At 46.1% G+C, this 23,854-nt stretch overlaps 1 protein-coding gene across 1 annotated transcript; it reads left to right on the forward strand.

Annotated features, from left to right (window-relative positions):
* Positions 1-386: 386 nt before the first annotated feature.
* Positions 387-21,910, forward strand: fndc5a (fibronectin type III domain containing 5a). The gene is made up of 6 exons (XM_071899177.2): positions 387-444; positions 14,598-14,713; positions 16,015-16,213; positions 20,968-21,057; positions 21,206-21,339; positions 21,851-21,910. The coding sequence occupies exons 1-6, from the start codon at positions 387-389 to the stop codon at positions 21,908-21,910; spliced, it is 657 nt and encodes a 218-aa protein (XP_071755278.1).
* Positions 21,911-23,854: the final 1,944 nt, after the last annotated feature.

Consider the following 23,854-nt stretch of genomic DNA (forward strand, 5'->3'; position numbering starts at 1 on the left):
GTTTTGGAGCACAGTTGGCGGACCGACGACGCTTATCTAGCACCTGCAGCCCCGAGTCAAGTCGAGTGTGATGCTCTCACTAGCTGGTGGCCGGTTGCTGGCCGCAGAGGAGACAGTCGAGGCTCGCCGCACGTCGCGCTGTTGAATGAGCGGAAAAAGCGGCTGTCCGAGGTGCTGAACACCGACGCCGAGCCCCCCGGTCCGTGTATGGGGGCTCCGTCTGCCGCGAGCGTTGACGGACTGTCGCTGCTGCCCTTTTCGGTCGAGACAGTACGCATGAACTGACGTGAATGCCGAGCCGCACAACACAGCACGGCACTCCGGCGCTTAGCTCAGCCCCCCCGGTCCGAGTAAATGGGACCGCACGTCCTCCGAGCGTTAGAAAGATGGAGAGATTTTTCCTGCTCATCCTCAGCTGCCTCGGCGTCTCTCGAGTCACAGCGGGTAAGTTTATGTTTATGTGCGATTACAGCATGTTTCGGTGTTGTTGTGTTTTTGTTAGCGCAGCAGTCTGCATCCTTTTGCTTGCCTTGCAGACACAATTGATATTCTATTGCCAAGGAACAATAGAGGGATTGCAGCGGTGTTGTGTGTAAAATCCCGCTGGGTTAAACGGACCTGTGTTGTGTATATGCTCTGGGTTTGAATGGATATATTCTGCGAGACGTTGCGTAGTCTGTTGCATTTGTGGAAAGGCTGACTGTGTTTGTAGGCTACTAGTGGCATTTCCGTGCTGTCATCTAATGAAACAAATATTAAAGCGTCATATTTCGTCGTTTGATTTATCACCAATTCACCACAATTGGGCATTTCAGTGTGTGTGTGTGTGTGTGTGTGTGTGTGGATAACTGGGCAATCCACAAAGAATTACAATAGGTTCAAACAGTTGTCATGTGGTTTGGCGCACGCACGCACGCACACACACGCGCACGCGCACACACGCACGCGCACACACACACACACACACACACACACACACACAGTGACAAAGATTAGTGGGGCTGAACTGACCTATAACAAACTAGTTTATTGACTGTCGATTTAAAGGATTGTGTGTGTGTGTGTGTGTGTGTGTGTGTGTGTGTGTATGAGCCAAGCATGCCCTTTGAATCCCATTTCAGCCAGGTACTGTACACCACTGCACACATGGGGAGAACCTGAACATTACAAATACAGTATATCATGCTTCTTATTCATTTCCAAGAGCAATATTGACCAAGCGTTTATATTCAAGCTTATCTTTCATTGCAGAAATTCAAATAACTATTGGATGAAGATCTGCATTTTCCCCTTAGACTCACGTTGCATGCCTGCTGACCATTAGCAGACACTTTGGTCCACACAGTAGCTGCACAGTATGAGTCCAGTATTAGATTGACCATAGTGAACTGCCCATTGCCACTAGAGATACATGATTGGATTGATGAGCCACAACGTTCCTCTCAGACAGATCCACGGAAACGGTGGTGATGCGTGCCTCTGTGTGTGTGTGTGTGTGTGTGGGAGTGAGTGTGCTCGCACTTACTGTAACGTGTATGTGTGAATCTATAAAACATGGTGTTGGAAGCCACAATCTGCACACACACACACACACACATATACCCACGCTGCCGTGTCTTTCACCACTCACTGCGATGGAGTGCCACAAATCACACTGACACACTCCTGCCATCAAACTGCACCTCTGGTCCGCTCGGCATCCTCCCACTCCTCAACCTTTCCACCGACAATGGATCACTGTGCTCGCCCAGCCTTCTCTCTGTGCCAGTCATCTGTCTCTCTTGTACAGTACACACACACACACACACACACACACACACACACACACAGCTTCTCATATACAATGTACCGACACACACAATTTACTTACTGCACACTCTCTCTGTCTCCCTCTCTCTCTCTCTCTCTCTGTTTCTCTCTTTCACACAAACGCAAACAATTTACTTATGCACACAGAGAAAAGACTCATACACAAGCACACATAAAATATCAAACCCTTTATATAAGCACATCATATTTCAGTAGGCGGGAGATGGCATGCCTATAATGGAAGCTGGGTCTCACAGCCACATTTTGATTATATGAGCCAATTCAATAAAGCTCCACCATATGAAGAGGCGCTCCAGGAGATGATATTTATGAATATTATATTGCATGAAGTATACAAAGGTTTTCTAAGGGTATATAAAGGTTTCCTGCATACATATTTATCTACTGACATACTGTATACAATGCAAAAATAACACAGCTTCATACATAGAGCCAAAAGAGCTGAAATTGTACAATTGTACCAATTGTACATGATGTGCCATCACAGTCTTAAAAATAAACAACAATTCTATGGCCAAATGCCCATAGGGAAAGCATTTTCAGTTCAGGGTACAAAGAAATGGGATGCATCAGGTCATCATATGGTCATTGGCTTTCATGATGAGTTGAAATGTCAGGAAATGTGACCAAATTCAGAAACTTACAGATTGAAATGAAAGCACAGATCAGAGTTGTAGGCGTTCTAGTTTCCTTTTGCAATTGCTTCAGAGTTTCTTTTAAAACTCTGATAGCTAGAGACCTCGACTAGGAAAACCAGGCCAAGTGGATGTCGAGGCAGAGTGGTGGACTGACAGAAGTGTGTGGGTGGGTGTGCGCCACGGCACCATCAACTTTACAGTACAGTGACGTCTTTACTGTGTCTGTGTTTACGGTGACTCATAAACAGCCAGTGATCCCGGGAAAGGAAAGGTAATGTTTCCATTTAAAATGTAAATCGACTCCCAAACACATTCATCCAAATTGAGGCCATAAATCCTCGCAGCCAATTTTCCCTGTCCGTAACAGTTCCGCCTTTAAAAATAAAGGAAATCAATGAATCAGTCAACAAATTAAACAGGGATGCGATCGATGCAAAGGCTCCAGGCAAGGCTCTTTGTCTGAGAGACGCTTGTTGTAATGGATGGAAATGAAGCTGAATCTTTCCAGAGTTAAGGGGTTTTTTGTTACGTTGCAAACCAATAATCCAGGAAAAATTGGCAAACCCCCACCTGGCCACAAATTCTCTGTGACTACAGTATATTATGTGCCAAGCCATCTACCATCAATACAGAGGAGTTATAGGCCTCAGCTGTGACAGGCAAAGTTCGTAAAAGCCGCCCATCATCTCCTCTCTCACACCAATCAGAGCAGAAACAGGCTTGTATATATATTTGTGAATATTTCTGAAAAGACGTCCAGTCAGAGATGCAGAACAAGCCGTGATGTAGAATGTAATGTGGTTTCATAAGACGGGCTTTTCTCTGCGCTATATGTGTCATACACATCACAAACATTTGCTTAATATGCTTTAAGGATCATTCCCTAGATCAATACACCGCACTGCATTATTCAATCAAAAAAGAAAATCCTCCAAGGCTCCGATGTTATTATTTCCAGATGGTAGTTTTATTACATGCCTGAACTGAGCGATCATCGTTGCACGCGTCTTCTCTCTGATCATGTGTGTGTGTGAGGATCAGTACGCAGTGTGGAGCGCTCATGTTCATGTAGTAGGCATACAGGCCAGTGCTGGAGACAATGAGATGGCCAGCTTCAGCATGTGCATCAGAAACACCACTAGAATAAGCGAGTGCCTGGTGGTGTGCTTGTTCTCTCGGTCGTCTGAATGCGACGCTCGTCCCCTGATTTTACTCAAATGTGCGTGTGCTTTAGACCTGCTGGTTATCTAGGGCAGCCTCTTGATTGGAGGGCTGAATCATCGCCGTTTCCCCTGAATAGGCTCTTTATCAGGGCAGGAAAAAAGAAGGGGAAGAGTGTGTGTGTGTGTGTGTGTGTGTGTGTGTGTGTGCATGTATGTGTTACAGAGGATGCATAATTTTGTGTGAATGTGATTATCTGTTCATGAGTCTGCCTCTAATCAATTATGCACAATTCGCTATTTGAGTCCAAATGCATTTCATACAATCTACTGAAAGCACTCTACCATACATTTTGTTTTTCATGATTTCATGCTTTTCACACCGCATTCTCAGCTTAGAGCTATGTTGCAGCAGATTTTAGGGTTTTGAAAGGAATATACCTCAATGTGTTGCAATTGTATCTAAAAGTGTTGGAGCTCTGTGCCTTCAATGAGGAAAGTTGGGGATTTTCTGGTGCTATTTTTACTGTGTTGTTACAATATGGCACTATTACAAATTGATAAGGAGCTGCCACAGTTAACTTAAGTTTTAAAGTTTTTAGGTTTGTAGCAGTAGTAGTAGAAGTAGTAGTAGAAGTAGTACTTTATTATTCCTACTCTGGGAAATTTCTTTATCAAAGAAATATCACAAGCACAGTACCCAACACAAACAGGACAATAAACAAACCAAACAGCACATACATGCACAACCATTCATGTCTACTGTACACTAAGCAGACAAGTCAGGCAAAAATCCATTATGACACACATTTTGGGAAGTGTAACCCTCTTACTGAAACAGCATCTGTATTGAATCAGTACATTGTGAAGTAGGTGATCTGTGTTGTCCAGGATTGTGGAAACACATTTACAGAAATGTCTAAAACTCTCCCATCCATGTTAAATTAATGAATTGAATCAATCAATCAAAGCACAGCTAATGCTCTATGTTATTACACGCAAGAAACAATCACAGCACAAAACAGCAGCACCAGCTACAGAATGAGCTTACAGTTACTTTCATAACTATTTGGCTGCATGCACACGGGTATGTTTTGTGTGCAAGTGTGTGTGCGTGCACAGCAGTGTCTGTGTGTGCATGTTGTGTGATGAAAAGAAGGGAGGCTCTTCTGGTTCAATCTGAGCCCTAAAATGCAGAAATGAAATCAGGACTAAGCCTTCATTTATTTGTATCTTTGGAACAGTTAGAACTGGGGCTGTAAAGCAAAAAAGTTGGAGATCAGCGTTTACCCTTCCTCCAGCCTTGCTGTTATCCTGCCAAAATGGCCCAGATAAAAAGATTAAATGTATATTGCACCCTGCCATGTTTTAATTGTCACCATATGAATTGAGTTGAATCAACACCTTTTCACAATGTCCTTTCATTGTCCTCTTACATCCAGCAGAGCCTCTACCACCAAGTCTCTCTATCAATACACTGCTGCTGCTGCTGCTGCTCTTTCCTCTGGCACCTCATGACCCTCTTTTCTTTTCAAAAAGCCTCCTTGACTCCCTCTTCCTTGAGAGCTCGGGGGCTTAGTAAGACACAGATGAATGGACCGACGGCCTTGTGGCTGAGAGTTCGCGCGCTAAGCTAGCTGATCTGGTGGCGGCTCTGTGATGCAGATCAAACAGCAGAAACTGGAAGCACAAACCATACAATTTACATTTCTGTAATTTTTCCTTAGAAATTGGCATTAATCGAATGTGCTTGGAATCAATCGAAGCATGTTTTCTTCTACCGTGTTCGCACTTGTGCGTCAATGTCAGGTACAGGTAGGCACTTTTTGCTGAAGAGGGGATGAAGTAGGCATTAGAGGACAGATGAGTGCAATCTTCTGGACACTGAGCCTGAGGGAGCGAGAGATGGCAATGCCAACAGACTGACGTTGCAATGGCAACTCTCTGACGCAGGCAGGAGTCTGCTGCATCCTGGAGCCCAGCATCACGTCTGTAAGTGTGTGTGTGTGTGTGTGTGGGGGGGGGGGGGGGGTTGTGTAAGCTTTTCGGGGGGTCCAAGCTGCCATTTGGAGCCAATCGATGCAACACATGAATGTGTTTGACAGGCTATTTCGCGTCACACACTGGTTTATGCGTGTGTGTGTTTGCGCGCATGTCGGCGAGTGTGTGTTCTAGGTTCTTTCAACAAGGCCTCAATTCCTCCTCCTCCTCCTCCTCTTCCTCCTCCTCCAGTTTCCTTCGGCAGCCCAGCGGAGCGTAAAAATGCTGTTTTTATTTGGCGCTGGGCGGTAAAGTCCTGGGGGGGTTGGGGGGGGGGGGGGGGTGCAGCCCTGATGGTGTGTATTACATTAGAGTGGGCTCAGGCACAGGTGGGCCTCTAGGAGTTTACCTGTAGCTCTATCACCCCCCCTCCCCCCAAGACACACACACACACACACACACCTTTGTGCTTCCATTCTCACGTTTTTCTCCCATTCCAAAAAGTCTGACAAGGATAAGGCTTCAAGAATGAATGATGATGATGTTTAATGGATGTGTGTGTGCGTGTGTGTTTGCAAGATGAAGAAATGTGTGTCTCCCATCCCATAACCAAACTGTGCTGGGGGGGGGGGTTACACAGCAGGTCCCACTCTAGCACACACACTGAGAGAGAGAGAGACAGAGAGAGAGAGAGAGAGGGAGAGAGAGGGAGGGAGGGGCAGAGGTTGCGAGAGAGCCAGAGGGAAAGACAGAAAAGACGAGAAATGGAAAGCGCGCCGGCGATGGAGCCATGGAGGATAAAAAGAGAGACAGACAAACCCAAAGAGAGACAGAGAGAGAATGCTCGTGGCGGAGGGAGAGAGAGGGAAACACGGAGAGTAAAGAAAGAATCAGAGGGAGAACATTATCCGTCTTTTCCCCCCCTGCCCTCCGCCTGTCTGTCTCTTACGCCAATCCTCCCAGGCAGCTACTGTAGGCATTACTTCACCAGCTGTGCACAGGTTCTCAGCAGACTGGCAGCGCTCCGCAGAGAGACAGACAGACACAGACAGAGACACAGGGAGAGAGACAGAGGGAGAGAGAAGGTGTGAAGTGTGAAGTGAAACACAGAGAAAGAGAAAGCGTGTTATCGGGCGCTAATATCATATTCATAACCGTATGTCAAGCATCTGAGCTCCTTTGCATTATCAATCCCATCCCATAGATATTACTGCTGTTTCCCAGTCGGGGGGGGGGGGGGTGGGGGGGGGGGTAGCGAGGGGTGTGTGTGTGTGTGTGTGTGTGTGGGTGGGGTGGGGTGGGGGGTGGGGGGCTTGATTTGAGGGTAGATTTCATTAGCAGTGGGCTTGTCAAATAATCAGCCTCACGGCACTCCTTTGCCTTTTTGAATTAGCTGGCTTGCGTTCTCAGTCTATACAATGCCGCATTGATTTTCATACCCTGCCTTTTGACATTTAATTAGAGAAGAGAGTGTGTGAGTGTGAGTGTGTATGTGTGTCCATCTGACAGAGAGAGAGAGAGAGAGACGCTGTTTTGCGCCCCCACTGCTTTTGTAGCTCTCGTGGCCAACGGGGTTGGAAAATTCATTTCCTAAGAGTAAATAACTCATTTCTCTACAAAGGGATAGAAAGACCCTTAGGTGTGTTTATTTGACAATGCCGGCTGGTGGTGGGCTACTGTTTACACACAGAGAATGGACCGCAGAGAGCGCATAGAGTCTATTCATACACCTGAGACGCACGCACACACACACACACACATACAGCCTCCCACACACACGAAGAGGCCCTCTATGGCTGTAAAAGGCAGGGAAGTGCAACCCGTCCTAGATTGCATTCGGCATCCTAAATTAAAATCTATAGGCGAACAATATTCCAGTCCTTCACTTTATAAGCGCGTGATTGCACATAAAGAAGCGGCCCGTCTGCCTACACTGTAAACCTGCAGCCAGCGTGTGATTAGCATGAAGCTAACTGTGCAGTCAATAGTAGAATAGCACATGGGTGAGTCACAGATAGGCAACCGTCTCCCCTTTCACCCACCATCTCCTCCCTGCACCCAGATTCCCATTGAAGTGCCAGTTACAGGCAGAGAGAGCTTTACACACCAGGCTATGGAAGAGCTGCCAAAAAAGCCTGGGTGTAGTAGCTGTACAGAAATACACCGAGGGAGTGTTGGAGAGACAGACAGATGAAAAGAAGGAGAGACAAAAACAGAGAGAAGGTGCGGGGGGGGGGGGGGGGGGGGGGTAGAGCCAAATGCCCATTACAGTCAGAAAAATAGATGTTGAAGGCGAGAGTGGGGAGGAAAAAAAAAAAATAGGGAAAAATGTATAAGGTGGATTTTCTTTGACAAGGAAGGAGCGGATTCACATCCAAGAGCCGTACCAGTCGCTGTATATAATAAATGGCATGGACAAAGGGAAAGAAAAAGATATCCATACTCTGGATCACAGCTGCGCTTTCTGGTTTATTCAACGCTTCAACATATGGAAAACAGGCCTTGAAGGAGAAAGAGAGACTGTGAAGCAGCGGGGGGAACGGAGGAAGGTGGATTTTCTCATGCAGGAGTAACAAGCGTTCAAACAAAAGCCCGTCTGAAGCTCTTTCTCTCTCTCTCTCTCTCTAATGAAGCAGGCGATTGGCCGTCCATAATAAAAACATGATGTAGCATTATACATCTATACATATACTTTAGATAGCAGTCCTAAATTATTCAGCAGCTGCTTTAGCTTCCAAATGAGACACACTAACTCCTAGTGTTCGTCTTCTCTCTGGAGTGCCGTGCTGTTGTCCTCCTAACAGCTGGGTGTGTGTGTCTGTATGTGTGTGTGTGTGTGTGTGTGTGCCGCATCCGCAAGGATGAGGCCACGTGCCAAGGTCTCCTCTCTCACACGCGAGGGCAAACTACGGCTCAGCAGAAGGTCCTGATGGCTCTATCATGGCACATTAAATATGAATGAGGGCAGCCAGTGTCCCTGCCAACTGTATGTAGCGGCGCCGCACTCACACACTCAGTGACATGTTAGCAGGGAAAACAAGTGGCAGCCGCTCGCGATTCCCCCGGCGCCGTCGTTAGCTTTAGCGCTAGACGTCGGCGCGTTAATGAACACGTGCTAATTTATCGTCGCTCGCTCCCCAGCGGCCTCGCGCTCGCTAGCCGTGATGCTGAGGCACAAAGTTTATTTCTTTTCCTCGTCTAAGTGCTTTTTCATTCCTAATGTCTTCGGTTTAAATACACACACAACCATATAAACTACCAGTCAAACGTTTGGACACACCTGATTGAATGTACTATGTTTTTCATTCTCTTAAAGCCATTTTGATCTAAAGGCTTCTGCTTAAATGCTTGAAATTTGTTTCTTAGACAAATATAAATAGTGAAGTTGATGCCTATGTATGAATTTATTCATACAGAGGCAAGAAAAATGGTTTTCTCGCAAGAAATAGAGTCAGGGGTGGTTCAGTACTAGTCCACTTACGATGTATATTTTACAGTAAAACCGTAAACTGAATAAATACAGAATACCTGTGAGGTAGGAAAACACAGTTATTCCCCAAGTTGTTGATATGTGACAGGTTGTTTCTTCATGCAAAATAGATTTTGTGTTAAAAATTAAATAAAGAGGCTTTATACTAGGAGGCACAGTCATGTTTGACCCGAGGACAAGGGGAGCATACAGAATATGAAGATATCTCAAGGGTTAAAGAATCGAAAATATAAGATTGTTTTGATTTGTTTAACACTTTTTTGGTCACTGCATAATTCCATTTGTGATATTTCATAGTTTTGATGTCTTTACTATTATTCTAAAATGTGGGGAAAAAAGTATAAATAAAGAAAAATGTGTGTCCAAACTTGACTGGTAGACACACAAAAGCGAAAATTATATGTCTGCTTTGATTTTCAACCCCACCTGCTGCTCATTACACCTTGCATACAAAGTGACTGTTTGCTCAGTATTTATGCATGAAATGAGCTAAAGTGGCTTAACTCGCTAAACATGAATTAGCGGCGGCTCCCATAAGGTGACTCAAAAGGGGGAACGGAAAGTAACAAAAACCCGAGGCCGGCGCTTGCTACTCAACGGCGGCATATGATACAGATAACAGCCAATTTTTATGTTAGTTCACAAGCCCACAGACCGCTCATTAGCATCCCAGGGAGCAGAACCAGCCCAGGGGCCCGACTTTGAGAAATGCTGTTCTAAGTATTGCTGAGCTGTAATGAGCTGGTACAGATCACTAATATCCTCCCACAGTGGAGGATGGAAATACACTTCCCTACTGTCCTTGCTGCGCTCGCTCCTCATGATCTCTCAGCGTCAAACCGGCTCCTGTCTGCCCAGCTGTCAGAGGGAATTAGCGACCCCACTGCTTCACTACACCGGGGCCCGGTGCTGCACCGCAACCCGGCACATCACACCCATAGACTGCACACTCAAAAATAGCCGCACAAGAAAAGATGGCCTTCAACTTCAACATTTGAGGCCTGTGACAGTTTTGCCACCAATGCAATCAAAAGTAGCTGAATAGTTTCATTCCAAAAAATGAGATATCCACCCTCTGAATAATTGAACACCTTCTCTTACAAAATGACTGATAGAGAGAAAATACATTTCATTTTGGAATATTCTAGCTTACTGCTATCCTAAGACACTTGAGCGAATGTAATCATCAGCATTGTTTTAAAAAAAAAAAAACAGAGAAATGAACATCAGGTAAAATGAAATCCCTCAATTTTTCAGAATACTTTCTGTCCCTTATAACACACCATGTTCTCCACATTACATTTTCCCATGCTGCCTCTTCATTCTCCAGCTGCAGGCAATATTTCGCCGTCTACAAATTCGCTAAAAAAAACTTAAAAGCAGTGAACTGCACTTTACTCAGTTTCTGGAGCGGTGCGGAGAGAGAACCAAATGAAAAGAGATCCAGGGGAGAACGGAGAGAGAGAGAGAGAGAGGGGGGAGTCAGGAGGGGGGGATGGCATGAGGCCCGGAGGAGGTGAAGGAGGAGCGATCCTGTCTGCCTGGGGTCAGCGGGGCATCATCTAGACGTATATTAATGTTTTAGGGAACTTGGGGGGAGAGAGAGAGAAACCATTAAATAATGATAGGCTTTATTGATCAAGGTTCGCTGTTCACTAGGAGGATGGAGTGTGTGTGTGTGTGTGTGTGTGTGAGAGAGAGAGAGAGAGAGAGAGAGAGAGAGGTGGGTGAAAGATGGGTATAAGAAACTGTGTTGTCAAACTGCAACTTGGCTCACTCTCCTTGATTGTACTTACAGTTGCACAAACACCCACACACACACACACACACACTCTCCCAGTGAGTTCTCTAATGAAGGGAGATATTAGGGAGCTGTCACCCTTGACACCGCTCAGCATGGGACAGACAACTGGCTGTCACTCTGATCACGTCACTAACAAAGACGAACACACACACACACACACACACACACACACCAGGGACACCCGTCATGGCTCAAAGTCACCCCCATCCCTCACGGTGTGGCGGACAGTGCCGCCGCAATGAGAGAGAGTTTATGAAGACATCTGTCTGGTGTTTCATTAGAGCGGACTCTCATGTCACGCGGATATTTAAGGCCTGCGGTCACGGCGAACGTCCCTCAGTCCCTCGGCGGGACGCAGACGTACGGAGGAGAGGCAGACGGACAGAGACGGAGGACAGGACGAGTGACCGGAAGTCGCGGGACGTGAGGACACACAGAGATGAAACTCAGTTCTCCAGACAGCAGGGGAGAAACAGGGAGGGCACCTATCTCCCAAGGTTTCTCAAATATCAAGTCTCTCTCAAACTGTCTCCTCCTGCTTTGTCTCTGTCCCCTGCAATCCAGCTGCTTCTATGTGAGATGTGATTGCTTCAAAATCATCGGGGGGGACGCAAAATTTTACTGTCAAAGTGCTTTGCAGTCTGTTCCATATTTAAGGTGCATGCTCAGAGATTTTGGAGCTTTTATTTAAAGCTAACCAGCACTGTGATTTGGTGCCAAAACGACTGGATTGAAAAGACATGAGATGTGAGGAGCAGAGGGAGCTTCAGTTCAGAAGCAGAGCCTAGATCAGACTGTTATCAGGCTATTATTTAGAAGAATGAGGGCTAGAATGAGACCAGACGGATGCTATTATCACTTCTGAATGAGCTCTCTATTCTATTCATGTCTATGCGGATCTATTCATGTCGTCAGCAGAGTTCAGTTAAGTTGTGTTAAAAGTCAAACTCAGCTTCCCTTTCAATCCTCTTCCTCATTCTGTATTGTACAGCTCTCTTCTTGGATGAGCTTATATTATCTCGCTGGAGCTGAAAGGAGAGACAGACAAGATAGACATTTCCAATTTTTACGTACGTGACTTTTTAGCGTGTCTGTGTCTCTCTCTCTCTGTGTGTGTGTGTGTGTGTGTGTGTGTGTGTGTGTGTGTGTGTATGTGTGTGTGTGTGTAGACGTACGCGCATGTAAGTGTGTGTGTAAACAAAGCAGTGATCTGTGTCAGAGTCAGAGAAATGAATGTATCCCCTAAGGGGCGGTGGGAGCTAAACGTTAGCTGTCACTGTGTGTTTTGTCGGCCGTCTGGGACTAGCGTTAGCGCCGCGAGAGACAGGGAGGGTTGGAGGGAGGGAGAGAGAGAGAGAGAGAGGGAGAGAGAGAGAGGGAGAGAGGGAGAGAGGGAGAGAGGAGAGGGAGAGAGGGGGGGAGGGGGGATGATTAACAAAGAGATAATGAGTTTGATTTGTGGCCGGCGTGCGTTTGCTCCAAGGAGGTTCTTGTTTGCTCCCGGCTGTCAGCCCCCTCGCGCCCGAGACGTCCTTCCCCCTCGGGCTCGTCGGGAAGACGTCGAACAAACGACAGACAGACAGTAAACAAAAAGCCAAACAATCAAAGAGCCACTTCAGACGCCAGAGTCCCTCCTGTGTGGCGACGAGGAGTTGCAGCGGGTTTCCATCCTGCCAGCTACCGTTAGCCGGGCCATTCGTCAAACCGTCAGCGGCAGGCAGGCGGGGAGAAAACACCCAGAACACGGATTCTACTCACACTATAGGCCTACTTTGGGTTTGGTATGTTACTGTTGAGGAAGAAATGCTAGAACTATAGCTATCATTGGTTGTTCAGTCTTCTTCATATTACCTTACACTTTCTGACCAATGGCTTTATTATATTTTACCTGTGTTAACATACTCATGAATATTCAACACTATAAAACTCTTTTCTTCCACATTACTGACTGTCTGTGTGTACACAAGCGGGCCTCTAAATCATGTCGACAATCACCGGCTCTGCCATTTGTACCCGTCGCACAGCGGAGCGAGCGCTAACCTATTCAATAACTCATTGACATGCATTAGCTCGGCCAAATAGATTTATATCCTATTATAGCTAGGAGTGTAGCATCATTGAGCGTGTCCACTCAACCCCGCGCGCTGTTTATCTCTTTCAAGTCTATTCTGTGTCTCGTTGCGAATACCCATCAATCCCACACGTCTGAACTCAGAGCGTCAAAAAGTTCTGACGTTGCGGTAAAACGCTCGTGACGTTATGGGGTCAGTCAGTCAGCCGACATTGGACTGATGTGTCATTCTGTCTGAAAGCATTTGCACTTCAAATGAAAGAACAACAGTGCACAACACGGGGGTTGTGTAAACAACGCGAAAGCAAAATCAATTTTACACTCATTTGTCCCAACCTGTTCAGTGAAGCCTGACGTGTCCTCCTCTTCTTCTCAGCCCCTTTGATCCATGTCTTTGATCTGTACACTCATTCATGTGCCATTGTAATTATGCTTACTCCAGATCAAGTGTCAAAATACGTGTCGCACACAAATAAAACACACACACACACACACACGCATGCAGCACGGATGCAGACACACTGTAAATCACGGCACCGAGCTCAGATTCCTGACCCACTTTCACGCTCTCATCCATAATGCAGTGCAGGTTTATTAACATGGTTGGGTTTGATCTTGCCGATCAGATGTGTGTGTGTGTGCGCACATGTTGTTCAAGTAATCACAGCTCAAGGTCCAGACTGGAGCAGTGCAGAATAGATTATTAGAAAATCTTCTTAGGCAACAGCTGAGGCTCCCAAGGTACACATGGACACATACACACACACACATCACACACACACACACACAAATACAAACACACACTTAATTACACAGCAAAACTAAATCATTACTCTCAAATTGTGTATCCTGTGACCCTAATTAAACTGTAGGTGCATGTGGAACATGAAGCGTGACACCTTGCTGAAAACATGCACGCACACACACACACACACAGTCTGCCCTAACTCCATTATGCATTCTAGATGGAGCCGGGAATATTTTACTGGTGTTAGATGCGAGTCCATTTGAAATTCAGCAGTTAAATATATTCATGTTTTCATTTAATTGCATTTGTATTTCATTCAGATTCATGACTTTCTTCAGAATATTGAAACAGGGCCGTCACAGCGCTCACAGGGAAAAGTGAGCAGTGAAATTTAATGACGACATTGGTAGTCAGCCTTTAGACTTTCAATATGCCCAGTTACAAGCCAAACTCACCGGTTTCAGCTAGAGACAGAGACCGTAAGAAAGAGAGAGGTTGATGATGCCATATTACTGTCTACTGTGGAGATTGCATCTATCCATTCACACCATACATATTGCAGTATCTGCCGAGCCTCAGGCACTACCACTGTAACACTCTAAGGCCTTATTTTATTTTCCTATACGCTGTCATCGATTCCACCTCACATAACGGGCCGTTTATTCATACCACTGAATTCTGCTTCAGCTTCTGCTTCCATCCTCGACTTCAGTTGAGATCGTCGGCAGCTAGGAAGTACAGGAACACGGCGCTGAATTTCTCATTTGCTTCACGCCATGGAAGATAAAACAATCTTTTGTCTCTCTCTCTCTCTCTCTCTCTCTCTCTCTCTCTCTCTCTCTCTCTCTCTCTCTCTCTCTCTCTCTCTGTTTGCAGATAGCTTGGCGGCTCCTGTCAATGTGACCATCAAGGCGCTGAAGGCAAACTCTGCTGTGGTGACATGGGACATCCCCGAGGGAGACCCCGTCATTGGCTTTGCCATCACACAGCAGGTGATCAGCGAGCACACACACACACACACACACACACACTGTAGATATATACACAGACGTACCAACACACACTAGACAGATGGACAAAATCCAGACAGGCATAATTACTCGCGAGCACACAACACATTGTGCATATGTACAGAGAGATATACAAATGTAGCATATACACACATTCACACACACTACTCAAACCCACATCACATACACACACAATTTGTCTCTTTGCATCTCAATCTTCTGCACACACATATTGTTTACGCGCCGTTCTTGTAGTGCAAACACATGCATATACACAAAAACACACGCACACACTCGTTTATGCACTCATAGGCTGCTCAAATACACACACCTACAGTATGAAATTAATTTGTGTCTGTCACCGGTTGTTTCCCGCCGTCTCCGGCTCTCTTTATTGTGTCGTTCTCTCACTCGGAGTCAGCATGCATTATGGGATGTATCGCGGGACGCTGCCGTTGCCGGAACAATCCCGTCGGACCGCCTGTCTGCTCCCTGACAGTAGCAGACTCTGACAGCTCTGTGAAAGGGGAGAAGTGATATTATGTGCCGCTGTCACGCACACACACACACACACACACACATACAAACACACACTCTTGCTCACAGGCAACCCGTCACATTACTCTGCACCCACTCCCAAACATTTATACTTTTAATCACATTACATTACGCAGGACAAGCCGCTCTCATGATTTCACAGATGCAAACACACACGCGCCGCACATACTGTACACACACACACACACACACACACACACACAGAGTAGTTCAGAGTGATGATTGGGGAGGACAGTTGCGGGATCGGTGTGGGTCAGCTGATCGCAGTGACACTGAGGTGTGTGTGCAAGAGCTGAAGAGCTGTCACTGTGATGTTTGGAGTTATTCTACTAGATATTCTTCAACTAAGACTACACTTGTCAGCCATATGTCATTACATTATTCCCCCAAAAAAAGGCAGCATAAGTAATTGCAGCTCAAATAGTAAGTTTACTAGACAATTTAGGGTCTAGATTAAAAATATCTGTACATTTTATGAAAATCTAGTCCTGTCTACAGCCCTTTTTCACCTCCTCTCCTTCCACAACTACTACTTTTACAGTATAAGATGACATTTTCGGTTGATACAGCGAGTCTTTATGGCTACCAGCCTGAAACAATACAGTATGTGACGCACAACATCCACCATACGGCTTTGGGTGGATGTTCTCTGCTTCTACAGTGCATGACAGAACAAACAAAATGCCTGCTCTCCCACTAAATCCTCCTGTGTCACGCCCCAACAGAAGAAGGACGTGCGCATGCTGCGGTTCATCCAGGAAGTCAACACCACCACACGCTCCTGTGCATTATGGGACCTGGAGGAGGAGACCGACTACATCGTGCACGTCCAGTCCATCAGCATGTCGGGGCCGAGCCCGCTGAGCGAACCGCTGCGCTTCCGAACGCCCAAGGAGGCCGAGACCCAGGCCTCCAAGAGTAAAGGTAAGCCAGGCTCACCCAAAACACACACACACACACACACACATGAATATGAACACTTACTGAAACCCCTCATCCAACACCAAGAAGAAAAGCTGCGAATTCCATCACTCCGTTTCTGTCTTTTTCAAGAGAATAAATACAGAGGGGGGCTTGGCCTTTTGACAATTTCTTGACTGATTTCGTCTAAGGACCAATAAAAATCAATGGGCACACAAAGCGTGAAATTAAATTTCACATCGGAGCGCTGCTGAAGCTCGCCCCCGCTGACCACAACGCAGGAATAAAATGGCCAAAGGGGTGTTCACTTGAGTGTGTATTGACGTGCCTCACCCTGCATGCCCCCACCCCCACCCCCCCACCCCCCAGCGCCTCCCTGTGATTTCTCCATGGTAAAAACACTCTGAGGGGAGAGGAGAGGAGGGGTGCGGGTCAATCGATGCGCTTTTGGCCGGAGCCCCACTCCCTCCGCTCTTCCTCTCATTTACACTCATCTCTCATGTGAGCCGCGGCTGACTCCGATCCTTCGCGGGGATTTCGGGAGCCAGAAGAAGTCTGGACTTCTGTTACGGTGGTGGAGACCGGGTTCTGGCAGAGACACATGTACAATATAAACTCTAACAGCAGTCGCTGCAGTGCACTAGAGGCCTAGTTAGCACAGGAAGAGCTGTCTCTGTGTTTTCTCTGTTAGGGAAAGTATCCACAGAAATCAATATCTGCACAGGGTTCAGATAAACACAAGTGTTTTTTTTTGTTTTCTTTCTTTTGTGTGTGCGTGTGCACGTGTTTGTGTGAATGTGTGTGTGTGTGTGTGTGTGTCTGGAGTTTGTTTCCTGGTATGAATCACTGCAGGTCAAGTGAATGATGCTGCCCCACCATATCTCTCTCTCTCTCTCTCTCTCTCTCTCTCTCTCTCTCTCTCTCTCTCTCTCTCTCTCTCTCTCTCTCTCTCTCTCTCTCTCTCTCTCTCTCTCACACACACAAGCCAAGAAGACAGAATAGTGGCTCCAACTCTCGCACAAAATCAACAGATGTGCTTGCGCTCATAACACACACACACACACACACTCGCACGCAGACAAACAAACAGAGCGAGACAAAGATATATTTAAAGAGAGAGGTAATTACATTTCGGAGAGGAATAGTGGAATGGATGTCACATCAGAAAAATGATACGCTCCCTAAAAGTGAGCAGGTCAGCGCTGCGTCCCGGAGGGCGAGCCTCCACTCTCTAAATGACGTCCAGTCAAATGCAGTTGATGCCATGCTGAATGTTTGTTTTGAGTTATTGGGAGCTTTAAGAGGAAGCACAGCAGCACTCTCAACAGACTCAACAGGCCTCTGCCTCACACACACACACACACACACGCACCAGTGAATTTCCCTATCATTGCAAAGCAGAAAACGTCTCCCCACTCCCCGACACATTTCCCACCATGCGCACGTTTCCCAAAACATCTCCACAGACAGCAGCTCTGTGATTCATTATCCTTCACTCACATCCAACAAATTCACAGTTTAGCGCGACGCCAGACGACATCTTTCTCTGTCTCATTTGCGCTGCCTGTTCAAGGATGTCTGTTTAATTAGCTCAGCTACTCTGTCCGCAAGGAAACCTTTTGACGACAGACAGAAAGATGAGCAGATGTTCTTGGAGTCAGGCTTTTTAATTCAGCGGATAAAAGGCTAGCCTCTCAATCTGGTTTTGGAAGGATTCAGTATATCCACTACACTGTCAAAGTAAAGCTACTTCTTACTCTACACCAGTATGACAGTAATTTGGATCAGGATGGAAATCCAGCAGGATATATTGCGCTTTTTGTGTGTGTAGTCATTACAAAAAATATTGTGGCACTTCACTTCAAAAGATTTTTGTCTAACTTGATGGGGGAAAAAAACAGGTGTTGCAAAGTGTTCTCACTAATCGCTTTCATTTCTCCACTACTTCAGACCCACATAGACTGCTAAGGGATTAAAGTGATGAATCTAATTCAGCGTGGCATTACCTGCTCATAAATCCCATCTAGTTTGATAATCCACCAAATATTCTATGGGCAGACAATGTTGTAAATCTATAAACCATAATCCATCAATGCAAACTGAGGTGGTGATATCGTTGTGTTGGAATTACCAGCTGTGTACTCATTGTGTATCAGATAAAAACTGCTTGTTTACCAGCATTTCCTGGGTTTTCAGGAGATCAGATTAGCTTTCATTAAAGGTAAAATTGAGGATTGATGAACACAATGAGCCAAAAAGAGAAAAAAAAAGTATTTTCCTTTAGAAAACTGATGCAAAGAATCATATAGAGGGTAGAGAGAGTGGAAGAAAGAGCTGTTACAGACCTGTTACTCTGACTGGTTTAGCCCACTGTCTTAATATGACAGTCCTGGGAAGCAAGGGGAGGTTTTCACCATCCTCCATATCACGCTGATCTCTGTGAAAAGAGCAAAGGATGAGTCTGAAATCTTGGATTATTCCTCTCTTCTTCTCAATTCTTCTCTCACAATGGCTCTTTGCTTCAGAAGATCAAAGGAAGCGGGAGAGATGGGGGAAAAAAACCAGCAAAAACTGTGCACAAAACGGGAGGAAGAGACAATGGACCAGACAAAAAGGAGGAGGGAGATGGAGAGACTGACTGACAGAGAGGTAGAAAGGGAAAAACTCACAGAGGAAGCGGCAATAAGGCAAAATGAGAAATCCTGTCAGTGAAAACAGAAGACAATTATATTCCACTGTCAAACTGACAGATTGCTCCCAGACTTGAAAAGACACAAATATATCTGTGCGTGCATCCACTGACATGTATGTACACAGTTAGTTTTCGGGCAAACTATTTGAACCAGACACACGCCCATGGAAAACAAAAAATATCACAAACAAGGCTCAGTGGTCTCCTCACACCCAAACTTTCTCTGTCTGGGTCCGTAGGAAAATCCTCAAAAACCAGGACGGAAAAACAGATATTCTCTGTCTATTTTGGTTTTTCCCTTTCTGGTTTCACATAGGAATTCGACATGTAAGTTAAAGCAGCGCTGCATTAAAATTCTGTAGGATATCTCCCCAAAATAACACGCCTCGGCTCTCCAACCTCCCAAAGGACGAGCAAAACTATTCCTGGATTTTGCTTTACACTGTCTGGCCATTCAAGTGGAAGTAACTCCACATGAAAGACCAGGGAAGAATCCCATGGTGTTGGCTGCTGAAAACTTAAAGATTCAGTTTGTCTCGTGGAAATCGCTCCCTTGCAAGGACGTCTGTTTGGCCGAATGTTGTTATTTTGTTGCTTGTTGGCATCTTTTGGCTCAATAACATGAAATATATACCCATACTCTATGGCAAGCACAATTTTACAATACATAATCTGACCCAACTACTAGCACTGCACCATTCATGATCGTGATTAGCTCCATTCCTCTGGGAGAGAGCACTAAGAGCTTCAAGTGTCTACTTCAAGTGCGCCACCTAAACATCGGATTTTGAAAGCGGCAAAATGGCGAAACGGTGTTCTGTGATGTTTTATGATGTCAAGCTTTTCACAGCAGAGTTTCTTTCTTTTTTTTTTTTATCCCACTGAATTTAAGATAGCATATCAGAAATAGTTCAATGCCCAAAATCTTGAAAGAAAGTGCAACTTTAAAGCTGGCAATTCAGAAAGTCTCAGCTTCACTGTGCCCCGTCTCACCCGGTGGGTCAATCAGCCCCCCGTCCAGGGATTGGTCAGTGTTCATCAGTGACGTTACAGCTGACCAATTAGCCCCAGGGAGGCTGGCTGGAAACAGTGTCAGGGGCCTTGGGCTGTTGCGCTTTGATTTGTTAATACTGGGCAACAGAGGCCGATCGATCTGCAGAATTGCTTGTTGCTAAAAGCTACTGGAGCGTGGGGTTTCTGCCACACGGGGCCCTCCAAATGTCACTGACTGCCTCTAATAAAAGGATAGGGGTGTTCTCCACGCTGCAGTGAACTTTAGATCCAGCCACTGATTCCCACAGCATGTAGCAGTAAGAAAAGAAAAAGTTGCTATTTACTGTTGCTTTGTTTGATGAACGCTACAGGGAAAATGCGCAGGCATGTGTACGCTCATTATGTTTTCATACTGCGCAGAAACGCACACTAAACTGTCCTCTCTTCCACATCTTTGCTGATGCCCGTTCGACATGATGATTGAGTTCTATCAAAGCTGGTCTGAATCAATCCTGACTGCTGTGATTAACTGTTTTTCATCCCCACATCCCTCCATCTCTCTCCAGCATGGAGCGATCCCCGGTGGCCCAGATGCAGCCTTAACTATTCTCTTCATGTTCTGCCTCCTTATGATCTTTTGACTCCACCAAGTGCTCATAGAATTGGGCCTAATTGGGATCACGCAAAATACTGCTCTTTTGCTGTGTGTTGTGTTGTGTGTGTGTGTGTATGGTGTCTCACGCTAACAAGCACATAGTGAGGCGGTTCTTGCTGACAGTCAGTCCCGCTCAGGGATTTGGGAGGAATAGAGAGATCAGCTTCCACAATAGGGGGTGTCAAGTGCACACGCCTCCCCTTAAGTATCTGGCTTACTGTGTCCACCCACCCACACACAAACACACACATAGACGGATAAAGGTGTCTGGAGCAAATTTCTTCAATGTTATTCAATGATAGCTGTTGAGCGTCGTGTCACATTTTATTTACAGTGGCATTTTCCAGTTATAAGATGGAACCTGACACTTTTTGTCAAACATGAGTGACAAACATGTTGTGTCCTTGCCCCCGACAGACGAAGTGACCATGGAGGAGGTGGGCCAGACCACCCAGCTGAGGGCGGGGGAGCTCATCATCATCGTGGTGGTACTTATCATGTGGGCAGGTGAGGACTAAACTGTAGCTGGTCACGCAATACTAACGTTTCTGCTGTAAGCCTACTCAAAATAAGGCAAAATCCTGTTCTATCCTTACTCAAAACAGGGTGCATTCATTTGTCTTACGACCCTCCTGTGTCCTGTCTCTCCCCCCAGGTGTGATCGCTCTCTTCTGCCGTCAGTATGACATCATCAAAGACAACGAGCCCAACAACAACAAGGACAAAGCCAAAAACTCCTCAGAGTGCAGCACTCCTGAGCACCCGACGGGGGGGCTGTTGCGCAGTAAGGTATAACCCACCCCTCCCTCCTCCCCCCCCGGGTCCCTCCCCCCCACAGCGGCGCCGGGCAGGTGAATGGTCCCGGCCACTTCTAGACTTTCTCCACCGGCACCCCATACACACCCATAGCAGTCATCTGAACTCGCACCTCATGATAGGGCTAAACGCTGCCAAAACGTGCCCGCCATTTTTGTGCATGACTTTCCTAGATTCAACATGCTAGAGTCATGGCTTATCATAGGTTCTCTTTTAGTTACTGCACAGAGAGCCCATAATGTCATAGCCCCATATCATATCCATTTGCTGTGTTCAAATGCAGAACCAATCTGACCAACACTGAATCAAAAAGAAAAATCAACAAAACATGTCTCCTATTCCTTCACTCTCTTGCTACAAACATCAGTAAAACATCTAAGGACCAAGGCATCCTCATGCTCATTACAGAATGCCAGTTTATTGTACGATTCCTATCAGAACTCCATCTTTCTCATAGCTGTCATCTCCCTCTTTCCTTCCGCAGTTCCCCAAGAACAACAACAACAACAATCGGACGCCATCTGTCAACATCATTGAGGTGTGACAGCCAGGACGCCTCCTCTTTATCCAAAAGACTTTGTGTTCTCGCAAAAACAAACAAAGGCCCCTTTTAATGCCCATCTGTTTGTCGGGATGCGGCCGGGACTCTGGGCGCGGCCCCCTCGGCGGCGCCCGTTCTCCTTTGGCACCGGGCCCGGCGCTGAAGCGAAACCGCAGGACTCCGGGAGCCCGGGGCACGGCCCGGCCCGAGAGCAGAGTCCGCAGCGGAGACTCTGTGGCGAGGGTTCAGCGGCCTCCACGGCGCTTAATCAGGACCACGGGGCGACAGAGATAAGGGCCAAATGGCTTCAGCTGCGGAGAGACAGCACGTTATCAATGAACGCCCATTTCCCATTTCTGGGTCGGCACATTGCTGGGCGCCGAGATCCATCCACTTTGTAGAAACAAGCTCCCCTGTACTGTACTGTATTCTCTTCTCCACCGCTCAGACCTTATTTTCTTCATCGTTGTGATCATGTGTTAAAACAGCTTAAGCATATACACATTTTTCTACAGTTGCTCATTTGGTCCAAGGTATATCATCCTGGTATATAAGTGTATCAGTCTATTTTCTTATATTGATTTTTGACAAGGTGCCACCAGACCAGTTGCGTTACTGTTCTGGTACCCATTTTTTTTAGGTCTCCCTCGGGCAGAGACTCTTTGTCGTCCTCTGGGAAATGTTTTCATTCTGCGAGCTCGTTTTCCCCCCTCAGGGAATCCAGACTCCACCTGGCTAATTTAGGAGCCATTTCTGAGATGAGCTGCGATGAAGCCGGGGCAGCGACCGAAGGAATCCCTCCACTCCACCACCACTAGGGTTGAATCATCCAGTTTTGCCAGAGAAGTCAAAGCTCATTAACTCTGACAGCAGATAGTGAAAGGCGACTCTGATCTCAACACACACATAGAGTGAAGCCAAGTTTGAAATCATCTCGTTTGCCTTCTTACATTGTCTTCTAACTTCTTTCATGCTTTTATTATAGATCTCTGTAACTTTACATTCCACAAGGTGAACCCTTTATTATTTCCTTGTGTCTTTCTCCTTGTAGTGATGAATTTTCAAGCGTTTGAGGAGAAAATAGAACTGCCATAATAGAGTACATTCATCTGATGAATGCTCTTCAAAAGGGGCTGGACTCTATGGTCTATGGAGAAGTGGACTTGTCTCTGTGGAAAGTGAAGAGACCCCTTATGTCAGCAATAACAGCCCTCGAAGCAAGGACGCAAGGACTCGCTTGGAAAAAAAACTGGAAGTAGCCCCCTTCGTCATCTATCCACCAAAACTCGACCTCCCAGCATGCACTGGTTCAGACAGATCAATACACTACAATTGATGCAGGGCGAACTAAGTGGATATCGGGGAATAAAACATCTCCAGGTGATCTTTTTCCTGAACTTTCAATGAAAAGTCTTGTAACCTTGCAGAAGGTTTTTAAAGGAGAGGCTGGAGCGGGTTTTTGACCTTCAACCCTCAGACTTCCTTTTGACATCCTCAGCAGATGTCACCCAGACAGAAGGGCTTCTACCAAGACTTATCTTCAACTCAAAGTCAACATTTGCGTTGACACTCCATGTCGCAGAGGCTAAATGCATTGTGAAGGGATCCAACGTTGCCATACAGTACTGTGCACTGTATATTGGAAGAGGACTTTTACTGTGCAGCTTCTCAATGGGCCAAACCACCCGTTCCCACCAATCCAGTGAATCCAATGGCTGTGGTGGGAATGGGGTATAGCTTAATCAAATAGGAAAGAAAAACATGTTTTTGAGGGCTGATTCAAACACAATAGTACTGCCTTAAAATAATTAAATCTATTTTATTTGATAGGATGGAACATCCAAGGCCCAGTATCTCACTTTTTCATCATATTCTTTGCCTTTTGGCCGATATTCAAATGTCTGTTTGCAAATTATAATGACGCTTTACAGAACGGGTCAAGGTAAG

Source organism: Centroberyx gerrardi, chromosome 17 (genome assembly GCF_048128805.1).
Source record: "Centroberyx gerrardi isolate f3 chromosome 17, fCenGer3.hap1.cur.20231027, whole genome shotgun sequence".
NCBI lineage: Eukaryota > Metazoa > Chordata > Actinopteri > Beryciformes > Berycidae > Centroberyx > Centroberyx gerrardi.